Genomic DNA, 16,995 nt, shown 5'->3' with positions numbered 1-16,995 from the left:
ATGACGCAGCACTTAGCACTGTAACGAAGCTTATAAAATTATCAGAAAGTGGATGAAGGACTCGGCATTTGATTTAGGTTGTTTCTGTTGTTTAGTTGCTCAGTTGTGTCCAACTCTTTTGGGACCCTGTGGACTACAGCCGATCAGGCTCCTCTGTCCATGGGATTCTCCAGGCAAGAATACTGGAGTGGGTTGCCATTTCCTACTCCAGGGGATGTTCCTGACCCGGGGATCGAACCCAGGCCTCCTGCTTGCAGGTGAATACTTAATTGCTGAACCATCTGGAAAGCCCATTTAGGTTAGGCCTTTATGAAAAAGTATATTCTCAGTAAGGTACTTAGAATATAAAGAGGAGGGGTATTCCTGGCAGAGGAAATGACTTAAGTGAACCAACATGCAACAGAACGCTACGTCTCCTCTAGGAGTAACAAAAGTCCAGTATGAGTAGTTCTTAGGGTGTCTAACAGGATGCCGGGGGATAAGGCAGGAATACCAAGTCAAGAGATGGATGATCATAAAAATGTATCAGACGAAGACTTTTGAGAGGGAATACTGAGTGTTCTTAATAGCTACTAGAAGGTGACAGGCATTCACTAGAAAGACAGAGGGAAACCAGGGCATATGGCTGTCCTACTGACGGCGGGGTCACAGTGGGCCTTAAATGCCAAGCTAAGTAAGATATCTGAACTTCATACCCGGAATCTTAGAATCTTGGAGTTGACAAGAAATGTCAATGCCCTCTAGCTTGGCCACTCCATCCCTACCTCCGTAACTGTTCCTAGAATATTTATCAAGCCTTTGCTTAAATATCTCTGTGACAAAGAACACACTGCCTTGGATCAGCTCTGTTAGAAAGTTCTTCCTTGTACTGAGCTGAAATTCATCTCCCTGTATCTCCCACCCACTTGGCCATTGCTGCCATCTCGGAGAGTCGGCACAGTCTAAGCTTTCTCCCACAGGAGAGAGGAAGACGTGGAGACGGCTAAAGAGGCTCTCTGGACGTCTCTGCGGGTTAAACGTCCTGCAACCGTCCTCACAGCAGCACGATGTGCGTTGCTCCTTGCTTTCTAGCTCCTAATGAGTTTTGAAAATGCCCCTCTCTTGTCAGCTGCCTGCTACTATCTTGGTTGGAGCCACCATCTCTTCTTGCTTATACCACAGCAATTCCTCCTAAGCCATTTCCCACCCCTTCTTTCTCTCTCTCTCTCCCATTGACCATCCCTCTAACCCATTGTCTATATTGATCTTTCCAAAACTGATTGATCTTTCCAAACTACGTTGATCTTTCCACAAAACTGACTGTGACACTGCCCTGCTTACAACCTTCAATAGCTCCCTACTGCTCTGAAGGTCAGCCAGAGCCTCGCAGCACGAAGTTCTAGGCCCACCCACCTCTCTGCTCTCGTCTCTCTCCTCCCCACATCCCCCGGGGTGCATGCCCCTTCCCTCGGTTCCTTGCACAGGACTTTTGCCCCACCCAAGTCACTTCACCTACACGTGGAACCTTCTTCCCTCCCTCCACCACCTGTGCCTTGATAACCCATACTTCGCTTCTGGGTTTCGGTATAAACATCATTGCCTCTAGAAGTTTACCCCGATTCCATTAAGTCTGAATTAAAAACCCCTTAAGTGGTTCCTCAGGGACCTAAGCTTCCCCTATTATAGCAAGTATAACATTGAATTAAAATCCCCTGCTTGTTCATCTAGCACCTTGCCTATACTGTGAACGCCCTGAAAACAAGTCTGTTTTTTCAGCACCATGATCATCAGAATCTAAGCACAGTGACTGGAACACAGTGTGCACATATATATGTATGTGTGTGTGTGTATATATATATATATATTTACATATATTATATATATATATATTTTACAGTATGGATGGATTTTATGGATTTTTTCATAAGATGTTATGGGAAAACTTGAACGAACTTTTTGGCCCACCCAATATATGTATACATGTATGTGTACATATATATATATACATATATATATGTATATATAAACATACTCTATACACATACACATATATATACATACTACACACACGCACACATACATATATATATATATAATTTTTCTGTAACATCTTACAGAAAAATTCAAATGAACTTTTTGGCCAACCCAATATATGTGCTCAAAAAAATGTATATATATGGCAAACCCACTCCGGTATTCTTACCTGGGAAATCCCATGGACAGAGGAGCCTCGCAGGCTATAGTCCATAGGGTTGCAAAGAGTCGGAGACAACTTAGCAACTAAACCATCACCACATACATACATGTGCTCAAAAACTGCTAATGAGTTCATATTTAGCACCCAGAACTAGATACAATTGTTCTAGATGTGGTCTGCATAACACATATTAGAGTGACAATGGCCCTACACAATTGCCTTCTATATTCCACACCTCTTTTAAAAAAACCTAACTTTATTTTAGCAGAAAACTTCATAATTGATTTCACTGTCCATTTAAGTCCCTACACCGCAAGTATACGAAGCCACCACTTCTGACTTTAACTTTCCCTCTTCTGTGCTCGAACGCACTCCCTCTCTGTGTCACACACACAATAATGTGCAAATGACTTTGGGCACACACAATACATTTTTCATCTATTTTTGCACACTCCTTCCAAAGATAAAATATCAAAGTGTACTACAACATATTGCTAACTTCTGGATCCCTAATCCTTAATTAAGCCTTGTCTCTTGAGCAAACGTGAGTAGTGTGCTATACCTTCATGGATATTAATAATATTGAATAAAACAGGAGTGGAGATGGACCCCAGGAGCACACCTTCTAAAGAGGTCCATCTGCCAATCAGCTATGCTTTAGGGAATGCGTTCAGACAGTCACTGATCCAGCCCACACTCATGCTTCTAACACAGGAGCACGTCACGAGATCTGGGCCCTTCCTAAAATTACAGTTTTTTAATTGACTAGGTAAACTGAGTATAATTATGTTCCAGATGTCAATCCTTTCATAAACTTTATTTTAGTTATCCTTTTTTAATAGATAATAAAATGGTCCCTCAGAGAGAAAGTCATGCAGCTCACAAGGGCTCGAGCAGGGACACGACCCCCAGTGATTCGACTGCAAGCTCAATGGCACTCAGTCCACTGGGACCCTCCCAAAAGAGAAAAGGTGCATTCTTGGACTGAAGTGGGCTCCTGGTGATCACCTCCTGCTCTCCCAAATGCCTGCTGAATGAATAACACCTTTGATTAGAGATTCTGAGCCTGAGGTTCATGACCATGCCAGGGGGCCCAAGAGCAGTCTTGGACGAACCTCCTGAAAGTTTACAAAAAGCACCATATGGTGTATATGACACATTTTTTTCTAAAAAGTAATGTATATTTGAATCTCACAGTAATGTACTGGGTCTCCAAACAGTTCAAAGTACAATTTGCAGTTTAAATAGCTCCCTATTAGAACGTCACCGTCACTCTGCCCGTAGAATTCTGAATGCACATATTTCTTTAGAAAATTAAACTGAAGTTTTTCATCTCTAGTCTCCAAAGCCTCCATCACTCTAGCAGGCCTCAGACATCTCCTCTGCTGGTCCCTTCAGAGCCTTGTTTCTGGTGTCAAAACATGCCAGCTTGATTATTTGATGTCAGTTTATCAAAGGGCTCTCTCAGAGGCCCACCTTGAGACTCCACTGGCCGTTCCAGGGCTGGAACGTTGAGCTTCTAATGCAGGGGGCACAGGTTCGATCCCCGGTCAGGGAGCTAAGATCCTACATGCTGTACAGCTAAAACAACAAAAGAAGTCCACCTCACTTGGGTTATCTCAAACACCCTGAAAGTCTACACCTTCACTTGTTCAATACTGGAAGACTGTGCCTGTCCCTGATCATCAGGGTTGATGTTCATTCTTCATTCTTTACGTGTTGTATTATACATTGTATCTCTGTCATCTTATTCAACACCTGAAGATCATTGTCACTGATCAGAATTGTACAAGAATTCACATAAATGCATTGTGCGTCCCCCCTGGATCCAGAGGACAGGCTCAAAGGACGCGAGGACAGACAGAGCTGATCCTGCCCTCGAGAAGCCTACAGACCAGTGGAGGACGGACAAGCAAGCAGACACTTGCAACAAAGAACGGTAAATGCTCTGACAGAAGAGAAGAGGAAACTCTGGGAGAAAAGGAAAGGACCACCCACCCTGCTGGAGGATAAGGAGCTGATGGCCTGGGTGGTCTCCAGGAGAGGGGCTGCCAGCCAAGTCTAAGAAAAAAACGTAAGTCAGACCAGACCCTAGAGAAGGACACGGAGGAAAGTTAGGGTGAGGAAACAGATTCACATGCCTGAATTTACACACTGCATGCATACGGTGCGCATCAAACGTGCATCACACGTGCAGAGGGAGTGGGTGACTGCCAAGAGATCACACTGAAGACAGAGGTGAAGGGTAAGTCCAGAGCTCCTGTGTACGTCAACATTGTTCTCAAAAGGAAAAACCAGGAACCCACTGCACACTCTTCCAAAAAGATCTGCGTGATTGCACTGCATTTTAGAAAGACCATTTGATACAGGAGAGTGACAAGACAGGGCGCCTGGGGGTGGGCAGTACTGGTCTCAAATGAGACTCACAGAAAGCTGGGACCAGAGTCAACGTGGGGCAAACAGTGGGAGCTGGCCTGGAGACACCGGCAAGTGCGCAAAACCCATGAAGCAGGGAGGGGGACAGGACTTGGGGCCTGACCAGCATCATCAATGAAAGGGGACGGTGGCTCTGTCCGGGGTGACTCTGGCCTGTGTGGCTTGGACGACCAGGGACCCCATTTTAGCGGAGGACAACGGCGGGGGAGCGGGCCTAAGAGGGGAGGGGAGGAGATGCTGTCTGAACTAGTGGACTTGAAGGGGCTCCGTGAGACCACAGAGCGGAGAGGTGCGGTAGAGAAGCGTGGGATTTAGGAGAAAGACCCAAACAGGCTACAGATATGTATGGAGCGGGGGAGCCACCAGAGTGGATGAGGTATCCCAGGAAGACCAAGGGGAAGCCAGAGGGCAGCGGGACACACCAACACTGCTGAAGGGAGGCAGTCAATGGGACTGCAAGGGAGGCAGGTCAGAGGGGACCAGGAGGCAGGCATCAGACTCCAGGACAGTAAACTCATCAGAGCGAGGGTGAGCAACCGCTCACAATGACACAGAGAAGCCCTGGGGAAGGCTGAAGGCCACAGACTGCACGGTGGAGCTCCCAGAGGCCTCTGGCACCCCGGCCAAGCTTCGTCCTCAGAGCAGAGCAGAGGCCCCTCGGCACCGCCTGGGCCAGTGGTGCAGGAGCCCTGAGAGACGCAGGTTCGAGCCCAGGGTGGGGAAGACGCCCTGGAGGAGGACACACCACCACTCCCGTGCTTTCGCCTGGAGAATCCCTGGGCAGAGGGGCCTGGCAAGCTGCGGTCCATGGGGTCTCAAAGATGCTGACCGACTGAGCGACTTAGCGCAGGAGGACATGGAGATGGTGAGCGTCATCCGCTCTTTCAAGAAGCTGGGTGGGAGAGTCATGGGAAGGCGGCGGACAGCAGGCGCGGAAACTCGACAAACACCTACTGGCTGAGGAGAGGAAGCGCGGAAAGGCGACAGACACCTAGTGACTGAGGTGAGGAGGCGGAACCGCGACAGACACCTACTGACTGAGATGAGGAGGCGCGGAAACTCACAAACACCTAGTGACTGAGGTGAGGGAGCGCAGAAACCCGACAAACACCTAGTAGCTGTGGTGAGGAAGCGGAAACGCGACAGACACCTACTGACTGAGGTGAAGAGGCGCGGAAACTCGACATACACCTAGTGACTGAGGTGAGGAAGCGGAACCGCGACAGACACCTACTGACTGAGATGAGGAGGCGCTGAAACACAAACACCTAGTGACTGAGGTGAGGAAGCGGAAACGCGACAGACACCTACTGACTGAGGTGAAGAGGCGCGGAAACTCGACAGACACCTAGTGACTGAGGTGAGGAAGCGGAACCGCGACAGACACCTACTGACTGAGATGAGGAGGCGCGGAAACTCACAAACACCTAGTGACTGAGGTGAGGAAGCGGAAACGCGACAGACACCTACTGACTGAGGTGAAGAGGCGTGGAAATTCGACATACACCTAGTGACTGAGGTGAGGAAGCGGAAACGTGACAGACACCTAGTGACTGAGGTGGAGAGGCGCGGAAACTCGACAAACACCTAGTGACTGAGGTGAAGAGGCGCGGAAACGTGACAGACACCTACTGACTGAGGTGAGGAGGCGCGGAAACTCGACATACACCTAGTGACTGAGGTGAGGAAGCGGAAACGTGACAGACACCTAGTGACTGAGGTGGAGAGGCGCGGAAACTCGACAAACACCTAGTAGCAGAGGTGAGGAAGCGCGGAAACGTGACAGACACCTACTGGCTGAGGTGAGGAAGCGCGGAAACTCACAAACACCTACTGGCTGAGGTGAGGAGGACGGTCTGTCCCTGGCCCCGCCGGCCGGAGGGGAACGACCTCCACAGACGCCAGGGCGGCCTCCTCCTCTGCGTCCTGCCGGGCGCCAGCGGGGCTTTTGTTCCCTGCCCTTATCCGGGGTGAACCTTTAAACTGAAACCGGGGCGTGTGGAGGACTGCAGCCCCGACCCCCGCCGCCCTGGGCCCCCGTCCCGCCCCGCGGGGTGCCGGCTCCGAGGCGGCCCGGCCGGACTCCGCGGCTCCCGCTCCGGTCCCAGCGGAGAGGCTCCGCTCGGCCCGGGGGAGGCACAGAGGCCCGCGGCTCGGGAGCGGACCCGGCCTCCGGAGGGCGTCTGCTCCGGGGCCAGGCGGAGGACCCCCCCGAGGGCTTCGCCGTAACCGATGGCTTAAAACAACAAGCCGGTCCTCCCCGCACAGCCCTGGTTCCGCAGGTAACGCACAAAGCGCCCGGCCGGCCCCAGGACGGAGCCCCGCGGACCCCGACCCCGCTGCGCCTGGGGCGCCCATCGCCCGGAGCCGCCGCCCCGCCGGGACCAGCGGCCGGGTCTCCAGAAACGGGGCGCGCGTTTGCAAACCCCGACGCTCCCGGGCGCCCAGGCTGGAGGCGAGCCCCCCCTCCGCGTCCCGCGCGGGGAGGCGCCCGGAGGAGCCCGGAGCCCGGCCCAGCCCGGCGCCCACCTACCCGCTCGGCGCGGCGGCCCATGCTGCTGCGGCCCCGCGCGGCCCCGCCGGCCCTGCCCCCGGCCGGCCGCCCGCCTCCCGGCCTCCCCGCGCGGGGCCGCCGTCCCGGGGCCCCGGCGCCCATTGGAAGCCGGCCTCCGGCAGGACGCGCGCTTGACCTTTGCCTGGAGCGGCCCCGGGGGCGCAGACGGGGCGTCCGGGGGCCGCCGCCCCCACCCCGACGCGCCGGGTTAATGTTCGTCTTTCAGGGAGACTCCATGGGGTCTGACTTGCCATTGCTCCTGCATCCGGCCCCGGCCTCTCCCCGGGGTTTCCTGCCGCGCGGTTGGTGAGTTCCCTGAATTAGCATTTCCAGGTTAAACGCGGGCAGTGCCTCCTATAAAGTCCTCTCACACTCCGAGAAATAATACCCCCATTTTCTCCCCCTGAAGCTTGCAACAGTTGACAAAGACCTTTGGACAATCAGCCTGTCATTTGACCTCCCAAACAATGCCAGGAAGGCTCTCCTACGACTGCCATTCTACACAGAATGAAACAGCAGCTCCAGAAAAATAAGATATTTACCCAGTCACCCAACCAGAAAGTGAAATCTGCTGGGGTTTTTTCAACCACATCCTGGGTGCACCCACAAACCACCCACCTCCCTGCTGAGTGACCCACCCCACTAACTGAATTATAACACAGAAGCACCTATTACAGTCATAATGTATAATAACATAGAGCAAAGATAACTATTCTAATTTTTGGATTATAAAAGTGTTAGGAAGTGTTAAAAAAAAAAAAGTGTTAAAAGTTAAGGATGTCCACAGATACCTTGAGTTCATAGACTACATTGTTTTATTGTCTGATTTCTCCTCTTTGCCAACTGCTAAAAGGATGCTGCGAGAACCAGACTGGTCACTCTGAAGTGCTGGAACAAGCCCAGGGATTCCTGAGGCTGCTCTGAGTCCATCCCTGGTCTTGGTCAGAGTCTTTTCCCCTCCTTTTTCTGGACCCTTCCAGATGGTGAAATACTGAATGAAAGGGGAAAGGGCTGTGAGACTGTAAAGAGAGCCCTGAACAAGGAGTCAGTGTACCAGAATTTTAGTGCGAGGAGGACAGCTGTGGTGCAGGTCAGCAGAGATGCTCTGGAGACAGCTGGTCTGGAAAGTGGCATCACTCTGATTTTTCCACTGAGACAAGGGGAGAGGGGCTGATACTCACACTCAATCTGGAAGGACTGGAAGGTTTCGGCCAGGAGAAGAGGAAGAAGAACACCACTGACCCGGACAGCATCATGTCCAAAAGCTGTCCTGAGGCCTTTCTGAAAATAGTTCCTGCAGGGGAGAACAGAGGGCGTGGGAGGCTGTGACTGAGAGGAGGGTGTGGTTTGGACTCTGATCTTCTGTGTCTCTTGAGGGGATTTGGACTTCATCCTGCCGAGCCTGATGGGTTACTATGACTGGCTTGGGTTACCAGCTCTTAACTCGAGGGTGCAGGAGTCATAGACTATTCTACAGCAAGAAATGTGTATCTGTCTGGTGGTTGTGGGCATTGGCGTCATCAGACAGATACAGTTTCTTCCTTTTCCTAGCTATAAACTGCAAGAAATATATTTAACCTCACTAAGCCTCAGTTTTCTCATCAGTAAAATGGGGATTATGGTATGTGCCATGAGAATTAAATGAAATTATGTAGGTCAAACCCTTTGCCTTTCTTCTGACAGTGACAAGTAGCTACTGTTATCCTTACAAGTACAAGTACTTTATTGTGTATGTGCAGGGCTACCATGGAGTAACAAGGAACTAACTCTGTTCTGATGCCTTCCCTTCTTCCCATTATGCTTGTTTGGTTTTTGACTCTTTAGAGGTCTTCTGCTTTTTTCCTCCTTCTCGACATCACTTCCTTCCTTTATGTCCCGGTTTTATGACTTTAATGTCAGTTTCATCTTAACTCGCTTTCCTGTTGTTTGTTTCCCGGTCCAACCAGGGTCAGACCATCTCCAAAGCCCCAGCCACAGCATCGTGCTCTGTGAGCGCCACACAGCAGCGCATAGCGTGTCCACCGGCCCCAGCACCTGCTTGCCCCGCGGCCGTGGCGCACTGCCTGGCCCCCTAGACGCCTTCAACGCAGCCCAGGCCAGCCCCCCGCCCACTCCACAGTCCTTCCCACCCCTCAGAACCCACTCCCTGCCGCCTTTCTTTCAGCAGTCTCCCCTTCGCCAGCAGAGATCACAGGAACTAGCAGGAGGGAGCTCTGCTTCTTGTCCTGGCACCAGAAACTGTATGTCCAGTCTCCAGTCTGCGTGCGACAGAATCCCTCTCTTCTCAGGTCTTCTGGAACATTCTTTCATCAACTATCCCCTTAGCTTTCAGTTTGTTCTTTACTGATTTCATCAGTTTACAAACACATTCAACTGTCTCCCACAGAGCGTGCTCCATCTTTCCTAATATCGTCTGAGTACACGCCTATTCTTTTTAACAAAGACACACACACACACACACACCATGTGTCCACTGCATAGAACATACTTCTTGGTGGATCTTCCAAGGCCAGTTCCTCCTTTAGAACCAAGTTTTAAGTCACCTCTTCACAGAGTCTTTCCCCGACCAGCCGATCCAGGAAGCTGTCCTCTCCCTTGTTATCAGCTATCAACCTTCTTCACTTCAGTCACATCCTTTACCCCGTGTTGTGACGAGAGATTCCCTTGTTCCCTTACCTGTCTATTTCCTGCTGCTTCCACTAGCCTGAAACTTCATGAGGGCTGGGATCCATCTTTTAGACTTTCAAAAAACATTTGTCGATTATAACCCCCAAGTGCCTCAACCATTTTTGCCTTACTGTTTTATTTTTTATCTCCATTAGGCAGCCTACTGGTTTTCAATATTGACTAAGTGAGAACTCCCTGAGGAGCTCTGAAAAAAATCCTGACACCCAGGGCACTCCCTGGGGTGAGACTCTATTACCAGTTTTTGTTAATTTTGCAGGCAATTGTAAAAGCCAAGCCAGAGACCACAGACCTAAAATGTCTGGCTGACACATGGGTGAGGCTTGGCAAAGAAATGAAGGGATGGGGACTTCCCTCAGGATCGAGTGGCTAAGACCCGGCACTCCCAATGCAAGGGACCCAGGTTCGATCCCCAGTCAGGGAGCCGGATCCGACATGCTGCAGAGAAGATGGAAGATCCTGACTGTTGCAGCTAAGACCTGCACAGCCAAATAAATCCATATAAATATTTTCTGAAAAGAGAAATGAACGGATGAATGAACGATTCAGGGAATGGGATCATTGAGCTCCTGCTTATCTTGCAATCCGCTTCCCCTGGGTCCTCCTCACAGCATCTGTTATTTGGGCGTGCAAGGCAAACAAGCCCTGTACTCTCGTGGCTCTAAGCTTCAGCATAATATCAGCTCTACCAAGATCACCCACAGAGCATCTCAGGTGCCTGAGGCGTTTCCCTGCTGCTGGACTTCCAGGAAGCTCTGGTTTGGGCTTAGGACCTTTTCTCTACCAGATCCTCCCCAGTGTCCCCAGAGGGCTCACCCCGCTCCTTGCGTGTGTCCCTGTTAGAGTGGTCATGTTGCTGCCAACAGCTGTGTCGTGATTCGTTTTGACTCGGAGATCGTTGCTGTGTTTATTTTTGTTTTGGGTTTTTTAACAGCCACATTGAGCTATAAATTACATAGCATACAATTCCTCAATTTAAATGGTACAAGTCGTGGTTTTTAAGGTATTCACAGAGTTAATCATCACCACAATCAATTCTAGAACATGTTCTTCACTCAAAAAAAAAAACTTTGCAAGACATTGTAGCCATTAATCATCCCATTAATCATCCATTAATGACTCCCCAATCTCGCAGTCCTAGATGACCACCAGTCTACTTCTTGTCTCTATAGATGTGCCTGTCTTGGATATTTCATGTAAATAGAATCATACAACACCCATTTGTGTGTGTGTGACTGTCACTTCCTTCTGCATCTGAAGACTCACTTGGCCACAGGACCCCTTTCACGTTGAATCAGCGTGGCAGAACATGGACTCTGTAGAGTGCTTTGCTCTGGAGAAGAAACCAGGGCAATATTTCTTAAATCATGTCACACAGCAACCTGGTAAATCATCTGAATTCCTGAGCTGGAGCAAGGAGGCTCAGGCTTAGCTACCACTGCCCTCGCAGGAGGAAGGGGAGCAGGCAGACTCCAGGCGGGCTCCCCTGACCTCCTGTGCCATGAGGACCCGCACTGAGGACAGACTGCCTGCATCTGCCCGAGCTCTGCGTGTGTTAGCTGTCACCTTCAGTCCCGGCTGTGCTCAGCTGTGTCCAACTCTTCGCAGCCCTGTGGACTGTAGCCCACCAGGCTCCTCTGTCCATGCAATTCTCCAGGCAAGAACCATGGGTGGGTTGCCATCCCTCCTCCAGGGGATCTTCCCAACCCAGGGATGGAACCCAGGTCTCTTATGTCTCCTGAATTGGCAGACGGGTTCTCTACCGATATCCCAGCTACCTCGTTTCTAAAAAGAAGATAGAAATAATCCTGGCTTATAAGCAGCACTTCATAGGAACGTAATAAAGATTAAATGAGAAGATATATTGCAAGTGCATAGCACAGCGCTTGGGAGATTATAAATGCCTGATAAATATTTATGATGTTGTAGTTGTTGATGTCTGACCACAGCTGTTTTCATACTGTTTCTCTAAGTAAAATTTAATATGGAAAGAGGGTTCTGCTGCTTTACAAAAGTAATTCAAAATTTTTCTAGGAAAAATTATTCTAGGAAAGCTTCACACATCATGCTGAGATCCCCCGCCAGATGGTCATGTGTATTCTGCTTGATGAAAGTAGGGATGGTGGGGAGCAGAAGCTACCATGAGTGGAAAGTTGCGGGGGGACGGGTAGGTGGAGATGAATTGGGCTCGGTTGTCGCCCCGTGGTGTGTGGGATCTTAGTTCCCCGACTGGGGATCGAACCTGTGTGCCCTGCACAGGAGCCTGTGTTGTTAACCTCTGGCCCACCAGGGCCGTCCCTGACTTCGCCTGCTGTGAATGGCCTTTCCTGCACATCTAGCAAACCTCTGTCCAGATGCTGCAGGCCCGTCTCTTTATTGCCTTCCTCCCATCTGTGACTGGACAGCCCGTGTACATGCCCGTGGGCCTGTGTCCAGTCATCACCTGTGCCGATGACTGAGAACAGCTGAAACACAAAGGGCCTTTTTTTGTTTGTTTGTTTAATGTTTTTTTAAATTTTTTTTACTTTTTAATTGAAGGATAACTGTTCTACAGAATTTTGTTGATTTCTGCCAAACATCAACATGAATCAGCCATAGGTATACATATCTGTATCTCCCATTAACAGCTCTGGGCTTAGCATACAAGGCTCATCCCTCCAATTTTCAGATATATATTGAGAACCTACTATGAGCTGACATTTCAAAATGCAAAGATTTCATAGAAGCCTGGGATTGTCACACAGAAGAATCTTCAGACAAGGAAATGAGACCCAGAGAAGGGTGTATCTCATCAAGTTTCTCCAGAACCTGAGAGGAAAACATTAGGAATTAGAGTCCAACTCTTCCTGACACCTTGCTCTTTCACAGCAGGGATTTTTCTCCCTTCGGTTAAACTAGCAGATTTTCCGAGTGTCCATATCGATCCCAGATTCCCTCGCTGTCTCCTCCCCCATTCTTGCCCCAGCAACCATAAGTTCATTCTCTAAGTCAGATATGTACACTCTGCTGGATTTATTTTTATTTTTTTTAATTTTTTTTTTTACTCTGCTGGATTTAGCATGGATAACCAACAAGGTCCTCCACAGGGAACTCCACTCAGCGCATGTGGCAGCCTGGGTGGGAGGGGACTGTGGAGGGTGAGTGGAAAGATGGATTTGTGTGGCCAGGTCCCTTCTCTGTCTCCTGCTGTCACAGCACTGTTAATCAGTCATACTCCAATATAAAATAAAAACTTTTTAAAAAATTAATAAAGCCAAGAGACCTAAAAAAATAAAACAACAGATTTTTGAACACGGTTAGAAAACTAGAGAAAACATGAACGATTATTTTGTTCATTAATGGTTTTTCCAGATCAAACGCTAGCCCTCAAGCACCGCTTAATTGGAGCCAGAGGACAGGAACACAGACCAAGGCCAGTCCGCAGGGCGACTGATCCCATCACTGTCTGACTCCCTGTCTGCCTCACACCCACCCTGCATGCTCACGTTTCACTCGCGCCAGGCCAACCAAGGGCCCGTAAAAGTTTAACTTTGTGCGATTGCACAACCGTGAAAGCTCAAGCTGATTTTCGGGATAATGAATGAGATTCTTCAATTGCCTCATGAAAAAGTTTCCAGGGGAGGACAAACAGTGCAAGCTGCCGCAAACATCGGTGTTCTTGGTGCGGGTGAGGTGATGATACCTCAAAAGGCCGTTTGGGCCCGCGTGGGGGACTCACGGGATCTTGTGCTGTTCCCCTGTCTGTTCCTTTGCTGAGTTTCTATTGTTAAGAATCCTTTTGGAGGGGATAGATATGTTTGTCACTTTGTTGGGTTTTTTAAATTAATTTTTATTGTAATTGTTTTATGATGTCGTGTTAGTCTCTGCTGCTGCTGCGAAGTCGCTTCAGTCGTGTCCGACTCTGTGCGACCCCATAGATGGCAGCCCACCAGGCTCCGCCGTCCTGGGATTCTCCAGGCAGGAACACTGGAGTGGGTTGCCACTGCCTTCTGCAGTGTTAGTCTCTACTGTATACCGAAACCAGTCGGCCTCACATATACGCGTGTGTCCTCCCTTTGCTCTTCCTTCCCCTTCAAGTCCCCGCAGAGCACAGGGGTTCCCTGTGCTGTCCGGGAGGTTCTCACAGTTATCTATTTACACATAGCATTGATACCACGCCTGTATCCACCCCAGTCTCCCAATTCCTCCCACCCTCCTATGTTTCCCCTTAGTTCTCTACCTCTGTGTCTCTACTTCTGTTTGGCAAATAAGATCATCTATACCATTTTTCCTGATGTATATGGCCAAACTCATCAAATTATATACATTAGATATGTACAGATTTCTAATATCAATTTTACCTCAGTAAAGGTGTTTAAAAAAAAAACTGCTTCCTCACTGAGTCAAAATCACGGTTCAGCAAATCCACTATTCTGTCTCTGACTAACGTGGGCTTTTGGCGAGAAAGAGTAACAGACTCCAGTTCCTGCCTGGCTCCCTCAGACTGTTGCTTAGCTTCTCTTTACTCACGACGGTGCTAATTCTGATGGATGCCACTCCTTAAGGCCAGGCCACCGCTTCCTCTCATCCTGACCTCTGAGAAAGTCCCCCAACCATTCCCATTGACTCCAGTTTGAAGTCTTCGAATCTCCCTTCCAAACTGCAATTGGACAAATCATCCTAAAATTCTAACCTGACCGAATGACTCTGCTGAGTGCCCTGCGAGGTTTTCCACTGTTGCAAAGATAAAGTGTCAACTCCTTAACCTAATTTAGTGATAATCTGGTCACAGTTGCTGGCTGTTGACAAAGGTTTCTAGCTAAGGATTCTAGTTGGCTAGATCCTGGGCCATGTCGCACAAGCCAAGCCGTGAGCCCAGTCCTGGCCATTCTGCCTGAGAGCCAGGAAGGGCTGGAGGCGTCTGAGGACCTGCTGCCCCCTGCTGCTGGTGCGTGTTTACTAGCCCCTCTGCCTGCTTCCTTCTTGGCCTCAGCATTGTAACCCCTCCTTCTTAGAATCTCGAAATTCCCCACTGTTTCGCTTCTGACTCTTCACCCACGTTCTCTTCCACCTTCTCCTCTAAACCTGGGCAGTCTTTCTTCTTTCCACTTAAATAGCACCTTCCCTGACCCTCTTGGATTAGATATGGAGACCCCGGCATGGAGAAGACTCTTGAGAGTCCCTTGGACAGCAAGGAGATCAAACCAGTCAATCCTAAAGGAATCCCAAACCAGTCAATCCTGAATATCCATTGGAAGGACTGATGCTGAAACTCCAATACTTTGGCCACCTGATGAGAAGAGTTGACTCATTGGAAAAGACCCTGATGCTGGGAAAGACTGAGGGCAGGAGAAGAGGACGACAGAGGATGAGATGGTTGGATGGCATCACTGACTCAATGGACATGAGGTGGAACAAACTCAGAAACCCACAGGAACATCCAGGCAAGAGATGATGACGGTCTAGACCTGAATCATGGCAACGGAGATGAGGAAGCAAATTTTTTTTAATTGCAGAGGAAAAATCACATGGACTTGATTAAATATGGTTATAAGGGAGGGAGAAGAATCAGAAAAGGTCCCATGGTTTCTAGCTGCAGCAACTGGGTCACTGGCAGTGTCATCATCTGAGCTCAGAACTATGAAGATAGTGAGTTCACTTTAAGATGTATTCAGTTTAAGATATGGACTTTCCTAAGAAAAGTAGGACTTACCTCTGTATACAGTTTCGGTCATACCTCATACACAATAGGTGCTTAAAATGCTTCTTGAATGGAACCAAAGCTGCAGTACATCCTACTTGTATCTACTTGTTTCTATATCTATTTCCAATGGTCTTTTGTCAGATTCCATACAGACTCATCCAACCATACTGCTCTCATGTCATCCATATGACAAGCTAAGAAATTTCAACCCCCTGGAAACTATGACTAAGAAATTTTACTGCGATAATAATTTTCACTAAGTGGTGGAAGGAGTCGGGGACAAGGGGTAGTTAGAAGAGCAACCACAAATCAGTCCAGGCCCACACTTGGCTTTCCATTTCCCTACAAATTTCAGAGAAGCCATAAAAGACTCCAGCGCAATCTGGTTGGTTGATTAGAAACATGTGAAGGAACCCCAACCAGGCACGTGTTTCACATTTCCTACTCCAGAGCTTGCCAAGTATTCATCATCGTCCTCTCCGTGTTATTCCAGAAAGCGTCACCGCTCCAGCTGGCCTTTTGGAAGGACAGGGCTGGGGTCAGGAGCGCATCCACAACACGGGCTCCCCTGGAGAGGAGAGGACGAGCCACGCGGAAGGGGGCCGCCCTCCCGCCATCCCCTCAGCCCTGCTCCCCTCCGAGGCTTCCTGGGGCTCCTCTGGAGACAGAGAGGAGGAGAGGGAGGCTGCCCTCACCCCCATCTCCTCAGTCCTGCTCCCCTCCTCTCCCCTCAGCAGGCCCTGCTCCCCTCGAAGGCAGGAGAGAACGTGGAGCTTGGAGACGTGCCCCCTCGAGGGATAACACGGCTGCTTCAGTCTCAACCTCTCCCTCCCGGAAAGCAGATTCCAGAACGCAATAGGAACAGGGGCAACCAAAAAGTCCCAAGTTTGACACCGAATTCCACCACCCCTCTCGGGTAATTTACTTAATCTCTCTGAGCCTTGAAAGTGCTAGTTGCTCAGTCGTGTCCAACTCTCTGCGCCCCCATGGAGCCCGCCAGGCTCCTCTGTCCATGGGACTTTCCAGGCAGGAATACTGGGGTGGGTTGCCAAGCCCTTCTCCAGGGGGTCTTCCCGACCCAGGGACCAAACCTGGTCTCCTGCATCGCAGGCAGATTCTTCACCATCTGAGTCTCTGAGCCTTAGATTTCTGCATTTCCAAAATGAGGATAAGATGACTTGTTTTGAAAGGTAAAGAATGAAAGAGGTAACTCGTGTAAAACACACACATGCGTGTGACATTAACATATCCCACATGCATATGTGTAAACTCATCGCCTACATGCGTGTGACATTACACCCTTGTCTGGTCCCTTCCTGCCCTTCCTCTGTGGGGTGACCTGCCTGAGCCAGTGTGGAGCCGACTGTAGTCAGCAGAGCCGCTCCCCACCCTAACCCTCTGACGTCTGGTGGGAACCGGTCTGGTGTTCAGTTGCTCTGAAGAGGGCTCAGGGCTCTGGTC

The 16,995-nt window shown here is 49.7% G+C and overlaps 1 protein-coding gene across 4 annotated transcripts in view; it reads right to left on the bottom strand.

Moving 5' to 3' along the window:
• Nucleotides 1-8,436, bottom strand: part of ENPP2 (ectonucleotide pyrophosphatase/phosphodiesterase 2) — a 131,511-nt gene extending 123,075 nt beyond the window's left edge. For 2 of the 4 annotated variants that reach the window (XM_065903044.1, XM_065903049.1), the window contains exon 1: nucleotides 8,348-8,436. In XM_065903044.1, the coding sequence (XP_065759116.1) occupies nucleotides 8,348-8,422 (75 nt within the window). In that variant the 5' untranslated portion in view covers nucleotides 8,423-8,436. Of the gene's footprint in view, nucleotides 1-7,145; nucleotides 7,225-7,417; nucleotides 7,563-8,347 lie in introns of those variants that run through there. The other 2 variants (XM_065903047.1, XM_065903046.1) reach the window with 2 other exon arrangements.
• Nucleotides 8,437-16,995: the final 8,559 nt, after the last annotated feature.

Source organism: Muntiacus reevesi, chromosome 12 (genome assembly GCF_963930625.1).
Source record: "Muntiacus reevesi chromosome 12, mMunRee1.1, whole genome shotgun sequence".
NCBI classification, from domain to species: domain Eukaryota; kingdom Metazoa; phylum Chordata; class Mammalia; order Artiodactyla; family Cervidae; genus Muntiacus; species Muntiacus reevesi.
This window is presented reverse-complemented; position numbering and strand designations above follow the sequence as displayed.